Source organism: Chionomys nivalis, chromosome X (assembly GCF_950005125.1).
Source record: "Chionomys nivalis chromosome X, mChiNiv1.1, whole genome shotgun sequence".
NCBI lineage: Eukaryota > Metazoa > Chordata > Mammalia > Rodentia > Cricetidae > Chionomys > Chionomys nivalis.
In genome coordinates, this window is record NC_080112.1 from 67,263,638 (window position 1) to 67,286,765 (window position 23,128).

A 23,128-nucleotide genomic window follows, 5' to 3' on the forward strand; every position below is an offset into this window, starting at 1 on the left:
AAAGCTAGCATGCGACCCAGGGCCACTCCTTGGCATATGTCCAAAGGACTTGACATCCTAACTCCACAGATACCTACTCAGTCATGTTCATTGCTGCTCTATCCACAATAGCCAGGAAATGGAAACAGCCTAAATGCCCCTCAAGTGACAAATGGATGATGGAAATGTGGTGTATACACACCATGGAATATTAAGCTGTAAAGAAAAATGAACTAACGAAATTTGCAGAGAAATGGAAGGAACTAGAAAATATCATATTAAATGAGGTAACAGACCAGCACCACATGGTCTCTCTCATCTGATGCTCCTAGCCAAAATATTCAAATGTGAGCAGGTAATCTGGGGAAATGGCAGAAATCAGAGAGGAAAAAGGGATTTTTAGAGATGGGTTACTAGAGAGGGTATGGCCGGATATAAGTGATATGAAGAAAGAAAAGGGAAAAGCAGGCCCCAGAGTTAACTAGGGAGGAGAGGAAGAGGTCAACCCAGAAGGAGGAAGAGGATAAAATAAAACTAAACAGGCTTGAAAAAATCATAAAGAGGGCTAGAGAGGTGGTTAAGCTGTTAAAGGCTAATCTCACAACCAAAAACATAAGAAAAATGCCATAGGAACCATTTTTATTTACATAAGATTACATATAATGCATTAAGTATATATGTATTCATATTTATGTGTGTGAGGGTGGAGGTGTGGTTATATCACTCGAGCTGATAATTCTACCCCCAATAGTCACTGACTACCTAACAAAACACCAGTAGCCATCATGAGAAAATGTTTTTTAAAGTTGTTGGTCAGGGGAGCTCAAGAGACTACCAAATCCATAAAAGCTATTTTTGTTTCCCTTGATTGCCTCCCAGAAGTTGAAACTAAGTTCCTATTGCCAAAAACACCACACACTTTGGACAGGACTTGCAGGACCCGAGAAGCCTCCAACCTAAGCTCCAGTTTTCCTAGTATCAGAAGGCACTGTACAAGCTGCCAAGGGCGGGAGGCAACCAATAGTACTACCCAGCTGGGACATCTATGGACCACAGCAGTGACTGAGCATGGAAAGATATTCCCAAAGACACAATACAGACACTCATTTTGGCAATCTCTGACAGTACTATAATTGGACTTTAAGCCACTAAACAGGAGGAGAGTCATGTCTGCTGGTATAAACCTACCAAACTTTCCAGAGCTAATGTGGCCATGAACCTTTGAGAAGAACATTCTACTACCACTATATTGTACCAGCATAATTCCTTTACATACTTTAAATATGTATCCTTATTCCAACATATAAGTATACCTCCCATACCCTCATCTAGGAAGTGCTCTTTGCAGCAAAGATCATTATAAAACAGCATGACCGGTCAGTCTCCAGAGATCAACTGATGGTGGGTTACCCAGCGCTAACAGATGCACCTACAATACAACTGCACCTCAGGCTCCACCTACAACTACACCTCAGGCTCAAGAAAGAAGGCAGAAGAGGGTATGGAAAGACTGTGATTGTCACAGGAACAGGTAGTCTGTTATGAGATTGTGTCTACTATAAATGACAGGGGAGCTACATCTGTTGAAGGTACTTCAACAATATGGTTATTTTTTTTTTTTTCGAGACAGGGTTTCGCTGTGGTTTTGAAGCCTGTCCTGGAACTAGCTCTTGTAGACCAGGCTGGCCTCGAACTCCCAGAGATCCGCCTGCCTCTGCCTCCCGAGTGCTGGGATTAAAGGCGTGCGCCACCACCGCCCGGCCGGTTATTTAACGAGGACCTGAACAATGACAATACCAACAGATATGCTATCATAGAAGGGTGTTCCCATAGAAACCCACTCTACACAAAGAACCTTAGGCAAAGAAGGACTTCTGAGAAAAGAAAAATCAGTCATCTCCAAGGATAAGAGCCATTATTCAATTCTAAGTGTTTATCCCTGAAATCATGTATGAATAAGCAGCAATAAATGGACTCAGCAGGATACTTAGATGTGTATTTATACATACATAATAATAATAACTAAATAAAAAGAACACAAAATTGAGAGGTAGTTAAGGGGGTACATGGAAGGGGTGGAAAGTAGAAAAAAGACAAGGGAGGTGACAGAATTATATTTTATTTTTCAGTGTTTTATTTTTAACTATTATTTTATTCTTCTCCTTTTAGGGATTACAATATTATTACATCATTTCCCCCTTTGCATCCTCCTTCAATATCTTCCCATATAGTTTTTTTTGATGTCTTTCAAATATATATATTTTAAAAGTTCCTATGCCAAAGATAGAACACCTACCTGTAATCCCAAATACTTAGAAGGCTGTGTTCAAATTAAACCTGGGATACATAGTAAATGCCTACCTCAAGAAAACAAAACAATTTTTAAAATTATACTTTCTTTAATTCATTAGTAAATAAAACTTGAATTAAGACTAAAAGTAAAAAAAAATATTGTTGGTAAAAAAAATAAAGGAATGCCCTCTATATTGTTCATGGTGAGGTTATAATTCTGGTGAATTTACTATCCATAAAAAAATTAAGGTGTATATATCCAAGTCCCTTACAATTTCATTCTGATAATTACATATGAATACTATTAGAATTATGAGCAAAAAGATGTATAGTAGTATTATAAATGTCAAAGGCCTAAAATATGAAAGAAACAATAAGTGTCGATTAATAAGAGAAAAGACAGAGGATTTATGAAATATACTCAGAATAGAATACTATATAGCAACAAAAATGAAGAATAGGGCTTTCCACAGCAACAGGGACAAATTACTAGAGGATAATTATGAATGAGAAGAGTAAATGGTAAGAGAATATTACACTGTAACATCATTCAAACAACACAAGTCAGTACATAGATGTGTGTTTGTGTTCTGTTGAGTCATATAAACTCATCAAAAGTAAATCATTGTTCAAACACGCTGGAATAATGGCAATCGAATTTACTGCAACCTGTACCAAATCCACGAAAAGAAAAACAAAACAAGGTAAAGGGATGTTGAATAGTATATGATGCCCTCTTTTGGTCTCTATGGGAACCCACACAAGTGGCAGATACATACACATAAATAAAAATAAATCTTTAAAAAATATATACTAATAATTAAAACGGAACCAAAATGATTATTATGAATTCATAATATTAAGAAATATTATGAGTATATATACTCCAACAAATTAGATTTAAATGAGATGGAAATAATCCTACATCATACTAAAACTTATAAAGACATACAGAGTTTAACAAGCCATATAAAGAGCTTAATTAGCCATTCAAAATCGTATCGTGAGGAAAAGTCCAGGCCCAGAAATTTTTGCTAGTATATTTTATCATACAAAAATATCAATGCCAATAATCAACAAGTTATTCTAGAAAGTAGAATGCATACTAATTTTGGCTCATTCTACAAAGAGAGTACTGCAATAAAGCCAAACACCACCACTAAGAACTAAAGAACAATTGTTATACTATATATATATATATGAAAGTATTTTAGGAAAATATTAGGAAATAAATCCAAAACATATCAAAGAGATTATGGTGGCCACCTGGGATTTATCCAGCTATACAAGACTGGTTTAATATCTGAAAATTCAATAATGTAATAAAGTATATTCATAAAATATGTGACAAAACCATAATACCACCTGGTCACTAGACATAATTCAACATCGGTTTTTAATAACAAACAAGACTAATAAGTTAGAAGAGAACTTTTTCACCTAATAAATGACATAATGGGAAGGAATATGTGTTTTTTTAAGACTGAAGAAAAGATAAAGATGTCCAATTTTATCTTTTTTAATTGACTACATTCTGTTTTTTCTTTTATAAAGCATTTATTTTATGTAAGTATATTCATGTTTATACGTGCCTACTAGAATGTGTGCACTCATGCGTGTACAGCTGTGTGCACAAAGGCCAAAGGAAGGTGTCACTGTTTGTCACTCTTTAGCTATTCCTTTGAGGGAAGTTTCTCCCTGAACCTGGGCTCACAACTTCTCAATTATCTGGAAGCCAGGAAGGTAATCCTCCTATCTGCCCCGCTCAGTGCTGAGGTTACAAGCATTTGCAGCGATGCCCAGCTTATTATATGGGTGCTGAGATCTAAACTCCATTTCTTAGGCCTCTGCAATAAGCACTCTTGACTATACTGAGCCATCTCTCTAGCCCTTAAGTTTTCTTTCTTAATGACATGGTTCCATACAATTCTTAAAAATCCTCTTACACAAATTATCAGACCTAACAAATGAGTTCAATAAGATTACGGACACAAGGTCAATACATAAAAGCCAACAGTCAAGAGGTTTCTATTTACTCATAGAGTAACTGCCTATGTACAAGGCCCCGTGTTAGATGCTCACCAATGAAAAACTCAATTGCATTCATGTATATGAATAATGAATAATATTAAAAAGAATTATTAGAAAACTTAACATACTACAGCATAAATAGAATGAGATATTTCAGAGTAAAAATTTTCATATACGGAAAACTTTGCAAAGAAAATTAAATAGGATCTCATTTTATTTGAAAGGGTCAAGACGGCAATTCTCCCCAACATTAATTTACATATCCAATATAACTGCCATCAAAATTTTAATGAACTGTTTTATAGTAACTGACAAGAAGAACATTAAGTTAAACAGAAATGCAAAACACCTACAATAATAACAACAATTTTGCCCAGGTAGAAAGAAAACTGAAAGACTTTCATTGCCTGCTTTTTAAATCTATTTACAGAAATCAGGCAATATAGAAAAATCCTTATATTTACAACTAATTAATATTCACAAAGGTATCAAAGCAATTCATTAGCGAAAGTAAGAATGTCACTATTATATTACTGAGAAAATTTGATCATTTAAATGGGAAAAAAAAAAAAGCCTTCGAGCCAGTTGCGGTGGCAAATACATGTAATCCTGGCACTTGGGAGGCAGAGGTAGAACCACTAAGAGTTCCAGAACAGGGTTGCATGGTGAGATTCTGTCTCTAAATAAATAAATAAATAAATAAATACAAACAAACAAAATACCTAGGGTTATAACTCAGTGCCCGAGCAGTTGCCTAGCACCCTGTACAAAGGTTCAATACTCAGCACTGGAAATGAAAGAACCTGGGCCTCCAATACAAGCCATATACAAACATTATTTAGCGATAGATCAAACACATAAGAAAAATAAGTTAAGTAGTATTTTTTCTTTATAAACATATCCATTGTAGCCTGGCAAGGTCCCAAAATGGAAATAGTTCAATATCACCAACTGGGCAACAGAATAACAATGTATAGCAATCCACACAAGAGAGTTCTATTCAGTAATAGAAAGGAAAAAAGTTAGAGAAGTTTGTGATTATCACTGATGTCTTAGAAAACAGTATGGTATCTGAAAGAGGCCATATATAAGACCAGTTTTATGAATATTCAGAAAAGGCAAGCATACTATCAGAAAGTAGAACATTGAAGGTAGATCTTAATGGGGTTCTGAAAATGTTCTACAACAGAATTATAGAGTGGCTGTGCTGCTAAATAAAGTTAATGAACGATTTTTTCAGTTGTATACTTCAAATCAGTAGTATTATGATCTGTAAAAATATCTCAAAAAAGATTGTTTCTAAACCTGAACCTATGAACCTACTACGAACCAGCAATTCTACTTCTAAGTAAATAGGAAATAGATGTCTATTACTATGTACACGTTCACTGAAAAACGTGTTCACTTAAAGACATGCACTAGAACATTCATAGCAGTGGTATTTGTAATAGTCTCATAACTTTATGGTGAATTCTTATAATTTTATGATGCTGGCTCAGCATCCATTTTGATCGCTTGACCTTCTTCTACCTGAAGCAGAGTTTAGTACTTCACCTTCAACATAACTTTGAGTTCTCCATGTCCTTCAAGCTCCCCAGTGTGGTTGGTGGTCAGGTACCTATATTCCTATAACATAGTAGGAATAACCTCCTGTTCACCCCATGCTCCTGCACAGATTGTTCTTACATGCCATGGTTACAGCCGTCCTCCCATAGTGTAACAGCATGGAACTTGCTTTGAACCCATCAATTGGAATTCTCTATAGAAAATCTGCTTGGCTATTGTCCTAGACCCAAATTAGGACCCCATCCTACTGGTCCAAAGTAGCTTTTATCTGTAGGCTGAGGACTACACCCTACAATCAACGATACTCACCAGTTCCCATTTATCTCAGAAACTTGTGAGGAATAAACTCTTTTGTTATTTCATGGTTTGTGTGCGGATGTCTCTTCTCTGTGTCACCAGAATGACACATCCATATTTAACTTTAATCCACTTAAGGCTCCCTTAGAGAGTGGCTAAGCTGGCAGTAATGAACTGGATAGACAAGAGCCATGGGTCATGTGCCAGGACAAATGAGCTTCCTGTGACTAAGACAGCTAATCATAGGTCAGACAACTAGCCATTAAACTCTCTTCCAGGATAAAGAAGCAGGGCTGGAGATCATTATGTGCAAGATTTTTCATTGTCAAACTGTAGTTTTGGGAACAAATTTTATATTGCAAACTTAATAAGTATGATTTCTAAATGCATTTTTAAAAGTCTGTTCTGAGTCACACTGCATTGTTTTGGAAAGCCAGAAATAATCAGAGCACACAGTGTTTACAATGCATTTAATTAGAAAAATAAGTTGTAGAGTAACTAAAAAAAGAAATCTAATTATTTTAGCCAAAACAGAATTTTTTCCCTACTTAAACATCTAAATAGAAAACAACAACAAATCATATTATGTTCAAATCCAGGCAAAGAAAAGAGAGTTTACTTCAATATAGCAATTTGTTGAACTTTGCCTGAACCCTGTGTCCCAAAGAAACATTCATAATGATTGGGAGATCCCCTTGGCCTTTGTATTCTGAAAAACAAATAATTTCAAAGAATCACCCCACCTTTCCATATAGCAGACATGTCCAACCTTCTTCATGACTCATATAAACCTCACAATGACTCCCTTGATTATCTGCCTCTATAAAATCTCAAATTTACTTCTTCTTGAGAAATACCTCACCAATGAAAGTTTTCCCTGCTGCAATAGGGGAACAAAAGCATCCTTTTAATGATCCACTTAATCTTGCCTTTATCAAAGCTCGAGGAATAAAAACTTTCACACTAATGCTGAAATGATATTAACAAGGAAATCATGATCACTTAGTGGGGGGAAGTATTTTATGTTTTGTTCATTATCTACAAACAAAAGAACAAAGTTGGACCTGTCCTATACACTATCTACAATAATGAACTCAAAATGGATCAATCTACATGACAGGCACTATAAATCCTAACAAAAAGGAGAAAAGCCTTGGGAGGCTACAGCAGGAGGAGGACTAGGTGCTCAAAGCCATCATTTGGAAATGTAATTTAAAAATCACTGTAAGAAAAGGTCTCATATCCTTTTCACAGGTCACTTACTAAAACAGAAAGCAAATCAGAAAGCAAGTAATGGTGACAATATGGACCCTGGGAACTTTGTACATTGGTGTGAAATGTAAAGCGAGGGCTAGAGAGACAGTTTGGTAATGAGCAGCACCTGTTGCTCTTACAAAGGACCTGAGTTTGGTTCAAAGTAATCACATAGCAGCTTACAATTATCTAGAACTCCAATTCTAGGGCACCTGCTGCCCTCTTCTGGCCTCCATGGGTACTACACACAAATAGTTAACATTCGTAACAACAAAACATTCATATTTAGAAAATAAAAATATACCCCTTTTTTTAAAAAAAATATGGCAGAGATGATATAGAAAACTGTCTACAGTTTCTCAAAGAAAAATGCCTAAAATAGAATTACCATAGGATTCAGTATATAAGTCCTCATCTGTTTATATACAAGAAATAAAAGTAGCATCTTGATGGGCTAAATATTTATAGACCATTTTTATATCACGTTTATTCAGAAGGGCTAAAATGTTGAAGCAAATGTCTACCAACAGGTGAATCAGACTGTTGGAATAAAAAGGGACCAGTGGAATAAAAAGGGTTAAAATTTTAGATACACACTATAATATAAGTGACTTTTCACAAGATAAATAAATAAAATAAGTCAGTCATACACAGACAGGTATCAAATGCTCCACTAATATTAGGTCCTCTGACTCTTAGGTAGTCAAACTGACAGACGAAAAGCAGACCGGCAGCTGCGGGGAGTGAAGGGAAAGTAAGGATGGAAGGTTGTTACTTAATTGCACAGATTTTTGGTTTTGCAAGATGGGAAGAGCTCGGGACATTAGCTGTACAATAATGTAGATATATTTAACATTGCTCAACATTGGTTAATACAGGCAATTTTATTACACATGCTTTACCACAATTAAAAACAAAAAGCAAAATTTTTTAAAAAGTAGATATCTCTCAATGGAGACTTGGTTGACTGCATGGAAAATTTTAATATACAAGCACAGTTAGATGATTTTATCTGTTGCCCATAGAATAGACCTATATTTTCTTCAGTGATGTTATGCTAATTATTGGTAGCTTATATATCATTTTCTCTCACCTCAAATTAAAATAGCACAAAAGGGCTACTAAGTTCCAAGGACATGTATACTTGTTTAACTGGTTGGAACTACTTATTTAATAAATGAAAATGTTAGGAACTTTCTGGGTCAGAGACACCATAGAAAATTACTGAGGCTAAAATTACATCAAAATACAAAGTTTGAAAAGCACCTAAGGGGAAAAATTAAAGAATAAGAACGGAAACTAAAGGAAGCCATACAATTTACTGTGTTGACTACTGTGAGTTTGGGGCTTAACTCTCTGCATGAACTTGAATTACTGTTCCAGGAAATCCCCACCAGTGCAAACAGTTTTATTTCAGAAACTTCCTGGAAATCCATTTAGCCGAACAACAAGCTATCAAGTAGCTCTCATCTGGATAAACAGTGCCTTCTTAGAAGAGCTCGGAAACGAGCTTATCAAATGCCTGCGTGCTCTTCAAAGTTTGCTTCAAAGCCCTTGAAGACGTAAGTCACAAGCTGTGACAGAATTTTAATATAAAAATGGTATCATTCACTTTATTCACTGTTAAGTATGCAGGTCCCAACAAAGTTCACCCGAAACAAGATTCCAAAAGCATTACAGACATGCACCCCCCCCCCCAGTCTTCGATCTCCCTTTACATGGACCAAGTGTTGCCGTGGTAGTAGCTTTACCTTGAACTCTAAATAAGAAACCTGGATTGATCTCATTAGCAGTCTATTTTAGTGGGTTTTGGAACCATCAAGTTATCAAGATGCAAATGATAAGAAAATCTCCGGGGCTTCACATTGCTGTTAAAGTAAATATCGAAATCCTTACTCATGAGACCTAGACTAGATATAGTTCTGCAGAACCTGACAACATATTGATTAACAGATAAAATTTAGAATGACCATTTAAGTTCAATTTCACAAAAACAATGGCTTTTTTCTCACAAGTGTAAGCCTGTTTATCTGGAATTTTAAGTGAATTGAGAAATATATTTTTACTTGCAATCATCTTCCATACCCTACCCCACTTAAATGTCAATTATGAAAACAAATCTATGGAGTTCACAAAATCCCCCATTGAGAACCCAGATCAGAAGCACAGTGGCTGGAGCCATTAAAGTAGGTAATTCATCTAGGCAGGAAGTAATTCAACTGTCCAACTGAGTAGCTGGGAGGAGCTTGCAGACAACAGGTATGCATCCATAAGGTTAGTGTATACACCTTGGGCACTAGGATGAAGAACAGACAGGACTGCACTAATGATTATTGATTCATAAAATCCTCAGGACTGACTTGGAAGATATCTATTAGTTTTCGTCTGCTGGATGGTTCCTACTCTCAGGAGTGACACCATACACACAACAAATACGCACTTAACAGGCCCCATCCTGAGGACTGGAGGATCAGAGAGAGATGGGGGCAAGGGAGTACATGGGAAAGAGACATCTAAGGAAAGAAAAACTCTGAATAGGAAAAGGATAAAGGGGAGAGAAGGGGGAAAAGAGGAAAAAGAGGGAAAGGGAAAGAAAGAATGCATGGAGACAGCCAAATAAAACAGGGAGGAGAAGCCAGGCAGTGGTGGCGCATGCCTTTAATCCCAGCACTTGCGAGGCAGAGGCAGGCAGATCTCTGTGAGTTCGAGGCCAGCCTGGTCTACAAGAGCTAGCTCCAGGACAGGCTCCAAAACCACAGAGAAACCCTGTCTTGAAAAATCACAAAACACACACACACACAGAAAAGAGAAACTTCTGGATTTTTATTTAAAATCTAAAAGGAATGAGCAGTTAACATGCACAAGATAGGCAGAGATACCAGAACACATATTGTCATTGTAGCACAGAATATACAATGAGCTAGCACACAGGCCTCCTTGCTAGGACTGAAGTTAATGCTAAAATCCTTGCTGTAAAAGGTTTGCTTCGAACCCATTCTTCTTTAGAGGAATACCTTGCTCAGCCTAGACATAGTAGGGAGGGCTTTGGTCCTGTCTCAAAGCAATGTGTGGGAGGCCTCAACCTCTCTGAGGAGTGGATGCGGGGTAGGGTGGGGGAAAGATGAAGGGAGTGGGAGGAGGAGAGGGAATGGGAACTGGGGTTGGTGTGTAAAATGAGAAAAGAAAGTTTTTTAAAAATAAATAATTTTTTTAAAAAACTGTCAAAATTAGAAAGAAAAGTTTTGCTTTGCCTGCATATAAGAAATTTCTAAGGATCATTCAAGTAATTTGATGGCAATGGTTTCTCATGTCAAGCACGTTAACTGCTTAAATTCAAATTTGAGGATTTTCCAAGTGTATCCGAGAGTAATGGAGGGTATAATTGTCCAAAGCCATATTCCATTACATTAAAATTCTGCACAGTACAAATATGCATGCATGTGTGATTTGCAAGCTAGATTAAGAAACGGTCCCTTTCCTTGAGATGCTCACCATGAAACAGGGGCAGATGAACCCAGAAATAATTACATTACACGAGGAAATTCTCAGTGACAGACAGAGCAAAGCACAGAATTGTTAGTGAAAAAGAAGAGATAAACTCTTGCACTTTAAATGAGGTTGTGGAGGTAGCTATGGGATAATTCAGCGGGTAATGCACTTGCTGTATGAACATGAGAAGCTGAATTTGGATCTCCAGCACCCATGTAAAATGGGAGGTATGGAAGCAAGTATCTCAAAGCCCAGTGCTGGCCATGGGGGCAGAGATAGGCAGAACCCACAAATCTCTAGCCAGTCAATTTAGCTAACACAGTATCCTCCGGGTTCTCTGTGAGATCCTGTCTCAATAATAATGAGAATGAAGAGACAGCTAGCTCAGTGGTTAAGGGCACAAGTTGTTCTTGCAGAGGACCCAGATTCAGTTCCCAGCACCCATATCAAGATGCTCACGACTGCCCACAACTCCAGATCCAGGAGATCAGACAACCTCTTTTAGACTTCACATGTGTGTAGTGCAGATAAGTACACTCAGACACACATATACATAAAGTAAAAAATGAATCTTAATAAGATAGGGAGGAAGATGCCTGAGGTCAATCTCTGGCCTCCACAAGCACATGCACAAGCAAGCTCACCAGCGCACACACATACACTCACACAGATATACCACATACACATGGGAAGTAAAGTGAGCTTTGGCTTCAGAGGCTACGGTGCTACTGAAGAATAGACTGTGCCATGCCAAATGTGAAGCATTGTGCAACTGAAAGCAACTAAGACAAGCAAGGAGCCTGGACAAGAAACTCAGTTACAGAGCAATTGTCTAGCAAGTGTGAGGCCTTCGGTTCAATCCCCAGTATCGCCTAACAAACCAAGAATCAAACAGCGAAAATTAAACAGCCGCAGATGCACCAAGGCCCTCCCTGTATTTCTAAAAGCAGGACATAGATTTATGGGTAAAAGGAGACCCACATCCACTACAGAGAACCAAGGGTAAATACTGATGACCGTAACAACTTCAGACCTTGTCAGCCACAACCCAGTGCCAGAGGAATGAACAAGGTCTACTATCTGGCCTTGGCTAGGGAGTGGTCTTGTTGCCCTAATCTCAAAGTCCTTTCTTTCTGCCTTGTCATTTCTCTGTTAGTTGTTGAAGGTGCTGTATAGTCTATAACTCAAAAATAACTCTGAGAACTACTCATTTCCTGGATGTCACTCCTGCATACATGAAATATGCATGGGCATTAATTTCTGTTGGTTTTGTTTTTTTATTGTTATAAGTGTCCGTTCCAAATAAGAAGCTATAAACAGTATGAAAAAATATTTTTCTTCAATTACAATATGAATATGGGACCTTAGTAATTAACAAAATTCCCAGTGTACACAGATATGGATGAATCATGTACTTTTTCTTGTTCTCGGGTGGCAATTGCTCCACTAGAGGAAAAGCATAGCATGAAGTAGTAAGAATAAATCAGAAGTCTGAAAGAGGCTTAGAAGAATGAACCCTGAACTAAGCAGAGAATAATAGCTTACGCTCATGTTGGCAAGCAAATAAACAGTATCACTGGAAGAATGACAGGGGATTAAGAGCAACAAATAAGAGATGCTCTCCAGCAGAGGATGGGGCAGTTTGCTTTTGTCGATTCTAACCTGCATGGATTAAAATGAAGAATCCCTTCTGACTAGGATTTACGTATCATTGAGAGTTTTTGCTTCTCATGCTTGCCACTTACAATCTATTCCCAAGTCTTAATGCATGACATTGCAGATGACTGAGTGATACTAATGATATTAGCAGGAATTTGCAATTAGTTGCAAGTTGTGACACTATGTGATAGATAATTTGTAGTATGAAGTATAGCCATACAATAGATAGTTCTTGCGTTAGAGAAAAAGACTTCTACTGGAAGAGACACACATCCAACGGTAATTTCAACATAATGTGATAGGTACAACCCATGTGGTCTGTGGTATTTGGAGCAGAGATCAATGTTAGGCAACTTGTCCAGCATTCAGAATGCCTTGGGTCTGATTTTTAACATTAAAAAAATATATATTCAAGATCTCTGGGTATGACAAGATATCCATTAATTTATTTTAATTCTTCATGTAAATTAAATATTGTGTCACTCATCTGTAATCCTAACAGTCAATAGGATGAAGCAAGAAGGTGGCAAGTTCGAGACCAGCTTGGGGTAAATAGTGAGTTCAAAGTCAGTTTGGACTATATAGTAGGTTCAAGGCCAGTCTGGACTATGCAGTCAAACCCTGTCTCAAGAAAAAAAAACTTCAAAAAGAAATCCTTAATGGATAAACCTATCATTTGTGGCTTTCATGCTTGCAATCTTTATTTTTTTCTCTTTATAATACTCTGTAGTATTTTATAAACATGCTTCCTATAGAATGCAACGTTCTCGATGAACATATTGACAGATCAATCCATAAAACCAACTGACAAATGCACTGATACCACTTATCAATAAATTTGGTTGGTCTCTAATTTTTGCTTTATTTTAACTTGAAAAGTATAGGGAACTTTTTAAAAAAGTATCTAACAATTAATTAATTATACCATGGGGAATGATGAAGTCCTGAGTAAATGAATTGTTCACATGAACACAGCCATGTCAAGGATCCCAACACCTCAAACTCAAGGGAATGCCAAAATTCCTCCCCAAGTCAGGCTCAGGGAACCAGCAAAGCCTCCCTCTTGTTCATGTAGGCGATGCTGACAATGTGTGCAAAAACTAGCAACATCAGCTTCCAATTGCAACCTGAGACTGCTCCCCTACAGAGATCTCCCATCAAGACTAGCTAATGCCTCCTCCTTGCTATACATTATAAACACTCTGGGTGCTGTACATAATAAACACTGAGTTTCCAGATTATGGCATAGCAGTTGTCCGATATCAGAGCAAGCACAGCTCATGTGAACACAGCTCACCCAATTCCAGCTTTTCCACATGTGTGTCCTATATCTTCAGTGTCTGTCAATTCTTCATTCCTACCTCACCCCAGTCAGGTTTCCAAGGCCAAATCCTGCTGGATGTGGCAACCTATACTATCATTGGGAATATCTGAGACATCTGAATATGGAACTACAGCTGGATAATGCTGTGGTCGGTAAGTGGACACTGATATTCACAGCATGCAGAGGCGATCCCTCATCAGTGCTCAGCATTGTACCGTAAGCTTTGTGACAATGGGGACATCATTAGTGTGAAGATGGATATTTGTTATCAAATTTGACTGGATCTAGAATCATCTAAGAAGCAAGCTTTTGATCACACACTTGAGGGATTTTCTTGGTTACGACAACTGCAATGGGAAGATCCAAGCTGACTAAGGGTATTACTTTCTAGTTGAGGGAAATATGGCTGCATCTTTCCCTGCCCCCTCCGCCCCTTGTTACATGTGGCAGGCAAGAGAGCTGGTCCGGAATCAGGAGAGTTAGTGAACAATCCCTGCCCTACACAAGCTACAGCACACAGGAGAGTTGGCCCTGCACCCAGCACACTAGATTGAGGGGGGGGGACAATTGAGCCAGTCCTGAGGGACTTAGAGCAGAAGAACTGATCCTGCCCACTCCCTTTATGTTCCCTAAAGCAATCAGAGAGAGGGCCTGATATTGGGCTCCCCTCTGTATGCTATGAATATGTTTTATTGCCATTGGTTGCTTTGTCCTATGACAGGGCAGAACACAGCCAGACTGGAACAGATATATAGAGAGAGTAGGCAAAGTCAGAGAAACACCATGTAGCTGCCAAAGGAGACAGATGGCAGAACCTAACCAGTAGGCCACAGCCTCATGGTGATACATTGATTAATTGAAATGGGTTGGTTTAAGATGTAAGAGCTAGCTAGAAATACACCTAACCTATTGGCCAAACAGTGTTGTAATTAATGTAGTTTCTGTGTGATTATCCAGGCCTGTGTGGCTAGGAAACATTAAGAACAGTCTCTGTCTACAAAGGGCCTACACCTTGCCTGGGTAAAACAATAGAGCCTGCCCTGGCCACACAAATGAGAGGGACCCAGATGTGAGGGCCTGAGAGCAGAAGAATTGGCCTAGCTCTTTGCTGTAGGCTACACTGGGAGAGCTAGCCTGGGCAGTGCTGGAGAGCCCTGTCTCACAAGTGAGGATGAGGGAAAGAAGATGAAGGAAAGATGGTGAGCTGACCAACCCAGCTACCACCCAGGCCCAGAAAAAGGACTATTGCACTGAATCTCTGAACTGCTGGAGCATATGAAAGGGGCAAATCTACAGATCCAAAACAGTGGGATCTATGACACAGGACAACAGGATATACAAGAGGACCCTTAATGAGAACCCATTATTGGTGGTGTAGCAGAAGCCAGACATTCAAGCCAGACTAGTGACTCATGGTAATGAACAGTTGCAAGTAAAGATGAACAGACTAATGGTAAACTATGTGTCCCAACAGGCGACACTACAGTTTCCAGGACAAGATTCTTCTTTTTTGTTGTTTTTGTTTTGTTTTGTTTGAGTTTTGGGTTTCCTTTTAAATTTGGTTTTGTTTTGGGGAAACATTGCGAGGACAAAGAGTGGACTCGAGGAGACAAGGGGATAAGTGATATCAGAATTGCATGATGTGAAACTCACAAGGAATCAATAAAAGTAAAAAAAAAAAAAGTAGGAAAGTTGCAGGGAGATCCCTTTTGCTTTCGAGATGCTACCCTTTATATCACGCTGGCAAGTTTCTCCACCTAGTTACCACCACTGTGCTCCATCACTGGCATCGGAATCGAGTTTCTTCAGCCCTCTAACAGTGACTGTAGCTACATGGCTCTCCAGAAATCCTCTAGACCTTAATTTCCAGATTGGAATGACTGGGCTTTGTAGCCATAATGACTGAGAATCCACAGGGTTCTCAGCCTCTCCAATGTGAAGACAGTCATTTGTGTAAACCAATGTAACCCCCCAGACATATATCGTGTGTGTGTGTGTGTGTGTGTGTGTGTGTGTGTGTGTGTGTGTGTGTGACTCTACCAGTTTCCCAGGGAACCCTGACAGATATAGTTAATTAATTAATTGAAAGATTTATTTCTTATACAAATCCTGTACTTAATATCAGATTCCTAGAGATCTCAGAATCTAGTAAGGACAGGGACAGAAAAACTCAAGAGCTTATCTTACATACCTGAGAATTCTAGAAATACACTTTTTTTAGATGACCGCTTCATGACCTAGAGAGGAGTATAATGTTTCTTATCATCTTGACCTGTATCAGGAAGAGTTCTAAAGTGTAGCCATGGAAGAGAATTTAATGGAAGTGAGTTGACAGTCAAAATAGGCACCAAAGAGTTATATAAGAATAATAAAACCAAAAAGATGTATGAAGACAAATGGCAGCAATAAACACTAGTGTCTAACATATACATTCAATATACATACTAGGAACCAGAGAATGTGTCAGGGATAAATATGAATCTAACAAAAATCAAAATGTGGTTCTTAGGTCAAGGCAGAAGATAACTAATAGGTCCCCAAAGAAAATGAGAACCAATGGTAATCAGACAGAGAAAATGGTATAAACCACTGTTACTTTCATTATTGCTCAGACAAAATATGCAGAAAAGCAACATAAGGAAGAAAGGGTGTGTTGTTGCTGTTGGTTGTCTGTTGGTTTGGGCTCAGAATTTCAGGGTATTATCCACAAGCAGAGAAAGAGATGGATGCTGGTCATCAGCGCACGTTTTCCTTTGTATACAGTCAGTAGCCCCGCCTGGAAGAGAGTGTCAGCAACCTTTAGGGTGGATCTTTCCATCTCAAATGATCCAACCTAGAAAATCCTTCACAGGCCTGCCTTTGTGATTCTAGAGTCTGCCAAGTTGATAAAACAACATTAACCATCACAAGTACACAGCAAGAAAATGAGTTTTACATATTTCAAATCTTCTCTTTATGAGCTTCATAGCAAGAGTGCTAAAGATCTCAAATTAAGAAACAGGTTAATTATAATTTTAAACAGCTTTTTTAATGAAACTTTACTTTCTCTAACTGCTTATAATATTTCATTTTGTTGCTGTTATTTTTGTCTGTGGCTTGTGAGACAGGGCCTGCTATGTAACTCAAGCTGGGCTAAAATATATATCAACATATATAATCAATATAACTAACACACTATTACGGTCAGCCCACCTACATAGTTTTATAACCTAATGCAGAACAACAGGGTCCTAGAACTGGGACAGTATAATTTATTTTGAGAGGAAAAGATATGATCATTGATGACCCATAAGTGCTGCTACATTATAAGCTCACTGAGAGCAGAGATTTGTCTGCCTCTTTCACTACTACGTCCCCGTCACCCAACATAGTAGCCGGCACTTAAAGGTACTCAATAATATGCAGGGTGTGTTCTGGAACAGTTCATCTGCATGCAGTGACTCAGATAGAGGATCTAGGGACTCCCGAACATCAACAGAAATCAAAGGGTAAGAGCTATAGCACTCTTTGGCATATACCCAAAGGACTCGACATCTTACTCCACAGTATCCAACTGCCCTCTGAGTACCTAACACCTGCTCCACAAAAAAGATACAATAACTAAACTGGCATAATCCTGAAGAGCAATATATACGCATTCGTCCTTCTATCTACAGATAAGTGTAGGCATCCTCCCCATCAAGGAAATTTCTCTTTGCAAGAGAAAGAGACTGCTACAGAAAATTACAACCAATCAAAATGCAGAGATGTGAAGCCCAGCCCCAAGAGAATATAGTGAAAGATGGGCAAAAAGATTATAATTTACAGATAATTAAGGACTTTACTGTGAGATTGTGTCTCCTTGTAATATCAGAAGTTACACCTGTAATGTCTTATCAACGTGACTGCAGCTGAGCGGTGGCGGCACACACCTTTAATCCCAGCACTCGGGAGGCAGAGGTAGGTGGATCTCTATGAGTTCCAGGCCAGCCTGATCTACAAGGGCTACTTCCAGGACAGTTAGGACTGTTACACAGAGATGCCCTATCTTGAAAAACAAAACAAACATGACTGTTCAAACATGACCTTACAAAGGAGGACAACAATAAACATGCTAAACCAGGTGGGGAAAAGTCGATGAGCCCTCTAACCCTGCACTATGAACTTACAGGCAACCGAGCAAAGCTGGGACGGGGGGGAAGGGGTTCTCCTGAGGGAAGAGCACACCAATTGGTTGTCCAGTGCCAAATGGTCAGCCCTGAAAACATACATACAAGTAACATTATGTGAACTTAGCACGTTATATTTAGAAATGTGTGGGTACATACAAATACATATATGTATGCAATAACAATTGATGCAAAAAGCAGTCACGAATTTGAAGAAGAGTGAGGAGGGCCGAATGGGAGGGTTTAAGGGAGGAAAGGGGAAAATGCTGGAATTAAATTACAGCCTCAAAAATAAAAAAAAAAAGTCAAAGAAAAAATGAACTGGGTTGAAGAAATACCTACAAATGAAGGAAATAGTGGATTATTTACAGTTACTGAAGATGAACGAGTAATATTTTTGAAAGAGTAATATTGGCAATTGCTAATACTCTTTTGTAACAAAGTTCTAGATTCCTCTATTCCCTGGTAATGCCAACATGTCTCAACTACATCCAATGAGTGCTGCCTGACCCTCACCTAATTTGTCTTACCCTCAAGAAGCAGGTTTCTTTCCCTGGACTCTTTGTTCTGCACAAACCATTGCCACTATTCTAATTTCTAAGGTAAACAGTTTCACAAATTTAAGTCTGTAGACCAGAGGGGGAAAGTCGTGGAAGGAAGTCCAGTCCTCCAGGACAGAGACCTGTGATGCAATGTCAATCGCAGACTGAGGTCACAGAGCAGCATCCCATACAGTGGAGTTCCAGTTGCCAAGAAACCAAGTGTTATAGAATAATCAGCATGGATTTTTTTTTCCAGACTTAAGGCAGTAGGCAGTAGGGGGCGAAATTTTCCCCCTTGTGCATTACTGAAATTTTTTATCTCAATGTTTCTTTTAAACATATGAGTTGTAAATATACGTGTATACACTGTGCTTGAGCAAAGTGCATCGCAAGGCTCTGCCCAGCCACACAGACATTTCTAGTTCTATGGAGAATAAAGTAGGAGAATGACATTTCCATTTTTATGAAGCCATACATAGAGTTGGTGGGCTCTCATAAAAATGGGAATAATGGTTGCTGTGCATTCCAATAATTTCAGGCAGTTTAGCTGATTACATAAAGAAACTGATTTGAGGCTATAGCAGTTTTACGACATTATACTCGAAAAAAATACATGGATAATGGTTATAATGAGAGCTCATGGGAATGAAGTCAGCAAATTAAGTGATAACGGTTATAATGAGAGCTTATGGGAATGAAGTTAACAAATTAAGTGCAAAGGGTCTCCTATAAACAGCATATGTAAATGGAGCTAGCAGTGAGTTGTAGACCTACTGCAGCTCTTCTAGAGAGGAAACTTTATTCCTTGGCTTTTGCAGCTCTGCTTTTTCAGCTCCTTGTCTTCTGAAAGCACGGGGCTGAATATTCATGTGCTGTCTCTCAGGTACTCTCTTTCCTGAATTTCCTTCCCACGTTAAAGCCCCTGTGAATTATACGCAGTCTTCTAGGATAATCATAGAAAATTCCATGTCAAGAGCACCTGATTGACAACCTCAATTTTACCTGTCTCCTCAATTCCCCTTGGCCACGTTTAAAGGAAATCTGAAAGCTATGCACTTTATTCGAGCTTCAGCTTTCCACACAACTCATTCTCTGACACTTCACAGAATCGAAGCTTACCAGCTACCTCACCGTCACTCACAAAAGGAAGATGCACAGGGCTATAGTGAAGAAAAAAGGTGAGTTTCATTTGGGTCATGGAAAATATAGGTAGGCACCTGTGGACCATCTACACGGAGAGCGCTATTGCAGAGATTCTAGTATTGATTTCTTGAGCTTTACAGTTTACTGCCTTGGTTATTACCTGTGTGCCATACCGACACAATGCTGAGAGTCTGCCCACATCCTCATGTGGCAGGCCCAAGGTAAGACTGAGAATCACAGGGTTAATTGGCAGCAGATGCGTTCTAGAACTTAGAAAGTTCTCTGGATGGAAATGCTGAGATTTGAGCCCATAGGTGCTAGTACCAAACGCCTAGAGGGATTTTCACTCCCAGATACAGTAGAGAAACTGGCACAAGATGTATTGTCTTGCCTTAACTATTAGAAGATAGGACAGACTATATGAAGCTACTGCTTTTAGTCACTGAATCGCAAGCACAGGGCTGTGAGTGAGAAAATGCACACAGAAGGAAAGCCCTACCATCACCACAGCATGCCAACTGAAAAGACTTTCTGGATAACAAAGGGAGTTAGAGATCAAGCTAAGGTCTTGCTCATGTGAAGAGACCAGAAGAAGAAAACAAAAACATCTGGGAAGCTTAGATAGCCAGAATTTCCTCAACATGGGCTGAGGATAGTCCTTAGTGGTAGAAGAATTTCCTAGGATACATGAAGCCCCCAAATCCATCCCCAGCACTACAAGAAATAAGAAGAATGTATGCAGCAAAGTACAAAAGAAGAAGGCTCTATGTAGAGAGAGCAGTGGCCAAAATCTTTTGAGTCAACCTCTAAATGCAAAGCCTTGTATAAATAATAAACCCAGGGTAAAACTCCACAGGCTAGGCAAAAAAATACTAGAGAACATTATGCTCAAAAAATGCCAAGAATTCACAAAGCTAGTAGACATTTGTGCTCTTTTTTAAAATGTGTGCATGTGTGTACTATGTATGTATGTCGTTTGTGCGTTTGTGTTTGTGTGCGTGCTTGTGTGTGCCTGCGTGTACGATTGTGCATGCCATGACTCATATGTGGTCAGGGTACACTCATCGGTGCTGTTCCTCGCCATCCAATCTTTTTGAGACAAGTCTCTTCTTCACTGACTCATGGCCAGGCTAGCAGGCCCTGAGGCTTCCAGGAGAAATCCTGTCTCCACGTCTCATTGTGCTACAGATGCACTGGGACTGTATATGGTCCCTACCTTATCTGGCTTTTACATGAGTGCTGGGGGCCCAGACTCAGGTCCTTGGGCTCACATGGCAACTACTTTACCCACTGAACCCTCGCTATAGTCCCAAATTTGTGTTCAAGACAATAAGAATGAAGACACAAGAAAGGTTAAGAATTACTAGCAGGTCTAAACAAGCCAGTAGAGAATACTTTATGTCTGGTCTAACAAACTTACAAAAAAAAAAATGAGTTGATAATTACCCACAGAAAAACAAAACAATAACAACAAAACCTAATACACACACAACCAAAAAAAAACCTACCTCAATGGTCTTTTGCTCAATGAAAATAAGACACTAAGTCCTAGCAGTCAATATTCAATATAGATACACACACACACACATGCACACGCACACACACATACACGTACATGTACACGCACACTATTAAAAGGAAAATGTAACTCAGCATAAATGTACTGAGGATAAATATCACTCAGTAGAGGAAAAGGCAAGGGCATGCCAAGTTAGAACTGTGGGAAATGCCTTTAAAACTTTAAATGGTAGGAGGAAGGGGAAACGGAATCCAGGAAGAGTCACTGACAAAAGAGTAACACAAAGTGTTCAAAGGATGAGTAGAGTATTGTATCATGGGAGTCAAGTAAGGGGACAGTTCCCAGAAAGAAGGCAGTGTTCAAGCAGAGAGCAAGTAAGACAGACTGAAGTGCTCCTTGGATTTGGCAAGCACACACACGAGCATCGTGGCCAGAGAAGTTCCAGCAAAGAGGCGGTGGTAGAACTGGATTTCCTAGAGCCTGAGGAGTGAATGGGATGAGAAGTGACACACGTTTACTCAATGCATAATGGTCTCTGACCCAAGGTGTGCAAAATATTTGTCTGTTTCACCGCTGAAAACATTTTGTAATATTCTACAGGCCAGTTACAATGGCACTACTTGAGAGGCTGAGGCAGGACAATTGCTTTAGCCTGAGCAACAAAACAAGACTACAACTCAAATTTAAAACGTTCTTCGACCTTCCTAAGAAATGTCTTCTTTCTCTTTCCGTCCCATTTGTTTCCATATAAACCATTCCCAATTAGAAGTATGTAAAATTGTTACCAAAAAAGGCATTGAGCAGCTTCTGAACCTGGATGTTGCTGCCCACTGTGCGGTACAACCCTTCTGTCTTGATCCCTAGGAAAAGAAAACCAGGTCATCTTTGTTAGTGTAGCTCCAGCTTTGACATTCCCCAAGGCAGAGAAAGGAAGCCTTTCTACACTGGTGTCACTTCACAGACAACAAAGAGGCCTCCTTCTCTCTTCGAGTTCTCCAGCCCTCCCGTTACAGAGGAACAGCTCTACCGTCCTAGTCATATCTAAAAATCATCCTGAACTTCATTTGATTGGACCTATTCCCTGTTAATCGGAAGGGAAGAGTGCACACTCTATAGTAGAAAAGGAATATGTTTCGGGGAGTCGCAATAGGGGGATGAGAACAGTCTACCATGTTGGAAGGGAGTTAGCCATTAAAAGATAAGGAGGTGATAACCCCCAGCTGTTCCCAAGCTCTGATATAAAAGAGGAGAAGGTTGGAGAATGGAAGATGTGAGGCAAAACTCCATTTTTACAACGAGAAAGGCTAAAGCAAGGTTCCAAAGCAAACGTAATGGTCCATACATTCAGCCGCCTGTATTCTAAATATCCTCAGGAGGAAACAAAGACAATGATTCAGGAAGAAGCATGCTGACTCTACACATGCCTGAGTTTAGATTTTGCCCTATCAATTTTCAAATTGATAATAAAATGATATCATGATGGAAGCTGTGCCCTGGATCGCTCGGAATGGAACTATCACTAAACTGCTTGAGGAACACTAGGTACTATTTCAGCGCACATTCTAAATCGTTGCCGGGTTCTGCTCTCTTAAAGTGGAAACCACAAATTACATATATGTGTTTGGGTGAGGAGCGCTATGATGGAAGCCGGTTTAGTTAAACTGAAGCAAATGTGTCCAGTAGACAAGCGGTGGGCAAACAGTCCAAAAGTGGAGCTGTGCTGGGGAAATTCTGAGTGCTTGCGAGAAAACGCCAAGAAAACAGGAGTCTTGTGACCTCAGTTTCTTCCAAAACACAGAATTATCCTTGGAATACGCTTTTATGTCCCCTCCCGCCTCCCCCCATGCATACTGGATAGCAGTGAGTTTACTTCAGACTATTCATT

At 39.1% G+C, this 23,128-nt stretch overlaps 1 protein-coding gene across 1 annotated transcript in view; it reads right to left on the bottom strand.

Moving 5' to 3' along the window:
• The window catches only part of Ophn1 (oligophrenin 1), a 333,717-nt gene that overhangs the window by 112,993 nt on the left and 197,596 nt on the right, over positions 1-23,128 (bottom strand). Inside the window, exon 16 of the mRNA XM_057759550.1 lies at positions 22,029-22,103. Within this exon, the coding sequence (XP_057615533.1) occupies positions 22,029-22,103 (75 nt within the window). The remainder of the gene's footprint in view (positions 1-22,028; positions 22,104-23,128) is intronic.